This window comes from Tupaia chinensis, unplaced genomic scaffold, assembly GCF_000334495.1.
Source record: "Tupaia chinensis unplaced genomic scaffold, TupChi_1.0 Scaffold000294_1, whole genome shotgun sequence".
NCBI classification, from domain to species: domain Eukaryota; kingdom Metazoa; phylum Chordata; class Mammalia; order Scandentia; family Tupaiidae; genus Tupaia; species Tupaia belangeri.
The window spans coordinates 941,553-946,156 of NW_006159779.1; the positions used below are offsets into that span (position 1 = coordinate 941,553).

At 54.0% G+C, this 4,604-nt stretch overlaps 1 protein-coding gene across 2 annotated transcripts in view; it reads left to right on the plus strand.

The window, feature by feature from the left end:
• EFCAB6 (EF-hand calcium binding domain 6) overlaps window positions 1-4,604 on the plus strand; it is a 283,050-nt gene that overhangs the window by 185,754 nt on the left and 92,692 nt on the right. For both annotated transcript variants that reach the window (XM_006150669.3, XM_006150667.2), the window contains one exon: window positions 2,456-2,688. In XM_006150669.3, coding sequence (XP_006150731.1) covers window positions 2,456-2,688 — 233 coding nt within the window. The remainder of the gene's footprint in view (window positions 1-2,455; window positions 2,689-4,604) is intronic.

Below are 4,604 nucleotides of genomic sequence, written 5' to 3' on the forward strand. Positions count from 1 at the left end.
TCTGGTGGGTGTGGGTCAGACTAGAAGTGAGCCCCTGCTGGCGTTTCTGAGAGGGGCTGACCAGGACGCAGGGGACAACCCGGCCTCACGAGGCTTTATGGGCTGACCTGAAACGGACAAAGCACTAAGTATGCATGGGTTTTGAATAGGAAGGTTTGTTTGTTTGCTTGTTTTTAAAAGAATGATTTATTTAATTTTATTGATTATTTTTATTTTTAGTGACCAGAGAGCGAGCGAGAAAGGAACAGGGAGGGACTTGAGCTGTAGTTGGCCACGTGCAAGTCCAGCGCCCCCAGCTACTAGCCACCGGCCAGCCCCCGCTTTCACTTATTTTTTATGCCAGAGGGCACATTCTTCAGTGAGCCTGGTCATGCCACAACCCTTTCTTCTCCACGTCCTAATCCATCAGGATTCTGGGCGTGTGCATGTGTTCCAGGTGTGTTTCACAACCTCTGGGGCTGGGCTCGAACCTGGTCAGCCCGGTGGGATCCAGCTTCTTCTGTGCACACTTAACCACTGTGTTACTGGGCCTGCCCACTTCAGTTAATTGGCTCAGTTCCTGTTCTTGAGAGAAGTTCTTGAAGGTCGTATTAATGAGAAAAGCACCCCTCCCATTTGTAGCATTTGGATTAGTTAGAAATACTGTTACTGCTACTGTCATTTGCCTCTCGTTTTGGAACCAAATGGAGCCACCTCAGCACCTGACCAGGTGGACAGACCACGGCAGAGCTGAGCGAGTCAGGCGCAGACCCCTGGCCCAGGCCACAGACAAGGCCCTGATGGAAGTAAGCAGAGGCCTCTCCTCCCTGGCTGTGATGAGGGGAGCAGGTTCAGAGAGCCACCATCCAGAGCCTCTGCCAGCCCTGGGGCTGGCCCTTTACCCAGGACGTAGCATCGGCCTTGCTGTAGACGGGTCTCTGCAGGTCCCGGCTGGTGCCCCTGTATTCATGTGTTGAACAGAAGCAAGTAGGGTAAGCAGACCCGCAACCAGGATCGTCACGCCATTTTCTGTAACTTCATTTCTCACTTCAGGTCCATTGTGGGTGTGAGGCCTTGTGGGGCATGGGGGCGGGGTGTGTCTCATTGACATGCTGCAATGACCAGGGCACCCCCTTTACTGTCAGGATGAGCCCTGCTCTTGCCAGAATGGTCCCCAGGCCCCGGGCTCTGCTCTGACCCAGCCCTCAGCCCCAGAGGCATCTTGACCCCTCTCCTCCCTCTGTGCTCTAGGCAGTTTCTTGCTTCCATGCCTTTGTACATTCTGTTCCACTGCCTGGATTGCACCTGCAATTGACCCCCACCCAAGCACCAGGTCCTTCTTAAGCCCTCAGCTCAGCCAGGGGACCAGGGGAGGTTTTTGCCCTGAGTCCCCCCATAGCACTTGGCATGTAGGCTGTCATAGAGTGAATATGAAGCCCTGGTGGTCCCCGCGTCGTCACACGGTTCCCCAGGTGGCTTCCATGGCAGTGGGTGATGCACACACACTTGTCGAATGAGCAAGAAACCACACCAGTACCAGGTGGTGAACCAGAGGGGTTCACGTACACACATGGCTGTTTTCGATGGTTTTGCCTTAGGGTGCATGTGCTTACAGGAGAGAGGCAGTGAGAGGGAGAGGGAGAGATCACCCCCCGGGGAGGCGGCCATACCACAGTCCCTTCTCCGTCCTCCTGGGATTTGGGGCACATGTGCACGTGTCTGAAATGATCGTCAAGCTGCCAGGTCCAGGACTCAAACCGTGAGGGACCATGCGGGGCCCAGCGCCTTCACCACACCATCTTTTACTTTACTCCCCAGGGTTATCATGCCCATTTGACCACTGGAGGACCTTGCCCAAAGCTTCACGTCATAAATGTCACACCCTGGAATGAAATACCGTCTGTTGACTCCAAAGCCTGCGTAGTTCCTAGTAAAATTAGGACTCTCCGTTCTGGGGTCAAAGACTAAGGTTTGGAGAATGAGTAAGGTTTATACATGTGAGCACAGGGGCCCACGGGCACATCGGGGCTGTCCCTCCAGTCTAGCAGTTAAGGCTGGTATTGATCCCCCACTCTTCCTGGATCTGTCCACGGAGTCCTGTGATCCTCAAGTCCATTTTCACTTCCAGACTGCGAGGGCCTTGGTGTCAGGGGTCGTGCTTCGTTGTCGCCAGGCCCCGTAGCCAGCTAGCACAGTGCTCGGCACAGACGGGTGCCCAGGAAGCACCAGCACCTCCTCACTAGCTACCAGCACCACAGAGACCGGAAAGAGAAGCCCTTTTTGTTCCTTTCCCTGAGCTCTGCATTCAAAGAGGGAGCTGGGGACTTTGGAATTTCTTGGGAAAAGCAAAACATGGCAGGGATGTGCCTAGGGCGGCGAGCATCCCGGGACAGCTGAGCTGCCTCTTTGCTGTGTGGCGAGGGGTCCCTACGTGCAGGGCTCGAAGGACACGCTTGACATGTGCGTTTGTCTCCAGGACACCTACGCTGCCTTCTTTAAGATCGACGCCGACAGAGACGGCATCATCGGCATGCAGGACCTGCACAGGCTGCTGACGCTCCTGCTGCTCAACCTCAAAGACGAGGAGTTCGAGCGCTTCCTCGGCCTTCTCGGCCTGAGACTCAGCGTCACTTTAAACTTCCGGGAATTTCACAGGTTGTGTGAGAAGAGACCCTTAGGAACAGACGATGCGCCTCAGAGACTCATTAGGTGAGAAGGTGGCCGGGCCCGGCATGTGCTGCACTCGCCGGCCTTTGCCGACATGCAGCCCTCGGAGGGGTCCCGAGAACGGAACAGTGATTCCTTTTCTTTTTCTTAGTTCTAGAAAGATCACACGCCACATGTGTATCCATGTAGACCAGACAGGAAATGGCATAGTCCCACCACCTGTGCGTGTCGTATTATTTCGTGGGTGTCATTCCTGTCTTTTTCTTATGCACATGAATTTATACTTATTATTTTTGTTTCTTAATCTGGGGTCAGCTATATGGGGGGTATCAAGAAGTTTGTGGAAATATGGAATTAAAGCATGAGTTGATTTGATTCGAATTTTTTTTAAATCCATGCATAGTTTATTCATAATGTACATTTCTTATAAACTTTGAGAAACCCCCCCCTCAGATATACTTTTTGCTCTGCCTTGCAAGGCTTCAGAGACCTCTGAGCACACTCTGCAGGCCCTGTCTGAGGCTCAGCCCCCACAGGGACCTGCCCTAGGGACGGGGAGGGCCATGCACGGATCCGGTTCACGTGAACCCTTGTGACGCGAGCACACAGACTTCCTGCAGGAAGCACTGCTGCTTGTCTTCCTCACTCAGATGCGATCGGGTGGATCTGGGGACTACAGACCGTCTTACTATGGCAGTCGGTGGACCCTGTGACACGGGCTGTCCCCTGCCAGCCCCTCCCCAGGCAGTGCTGCCCCCAGACCCTGCCTACCCTATATGGGGGCCCCCAGCCTCCAGCCAAGCTCCTACTCTGCGCCTTAGCCTTCCCTCGGTAACAGGGAAAGCCAATATGCACGACTGAGGTGGCCCAGCCGCCCCTCCTTGGCCAAGTATTGTGATATGAATAATCCAGAAATTCGTGCGCTGTGATAGCACAGAGGTGTGTGTTCTGACAGGATGTACAGCACGACGGTGCCCTTGGCTGTGCTGTTTTGGCACTTAGCCCCCCAGGAGTTGCAGACCGGCCTGGCATCCCTTGTAACAGGCAAGGCCAGCTCCCCTGGAGAGCAGAGCCCCGAAGCCACAGTCACTGTCCCAGACTGTTGTGACACTCGGCTAGGTGGCAGAGACACTCCGATCTTGCACTTCATTTCCCCAGAATTCATAGATTTTATTTAATCTAAACACACACGCACACGCACGCACACACAAAGGCAAGCCAGAAAATAACCGTAATATCTTCCTAAGTCAAACGAGCATGTGACACGTGAGTTGAACACCTGCTCCCAATTGCTCAAGTTCTGAGGAGCTTTAACATGAGACTTGATTGCTTAACGCTAGAACAAAACGACAATCTTTCCCAAAGAATTTTCTGGAAGAAGTATGCAGAATGAACCTGGAAGGTTTCAACCGCAAACCACAACCTTCCCGTCAGATGACTCAACTTTATCAGCTGCATTTGGTTGTTCATCAGCTATTTACCAAGACTCTGCCCCGTGCTGGGCATGGTCCCAGGCCAGGGGCATGAACAGGAGGACGATCCAGACACTTCCTCTGAGGGGCTCGCGGTCGGGTGAGGCAGGAGCAAACCTCACGGCTCCGTTGAGCTAGACGAGTGAAGTGCCTGGAAACTCAGAGGGGAGTCGAAGCCTCCTGAGGTGCTCAGTGAACTGGATCTTGAAGTGTGAGTAGGAGTTTGTCAAGGGCAGGTCAAAGGAAAGGTTAATCAAGATTAGGGAACAACATTTGCGACCACAGAGGTAGAGGGTCGTGCCCATTTGTGGATGAGAGCGTGGGTGTGCAGAAGTAGGCCGCATGGGGGGTAAGGTGGGGAGGGGAGGAGATTGGGGCAGGGCGGGGAAAGAGGCAGGAGGGCAGGCTGCGAGTGCAGGGCCAGGCATCCATTCATCCTTTACCAGAGGGAGGAGAGGCTTGTATTTTTGTGGGGTGGGGGGGTCG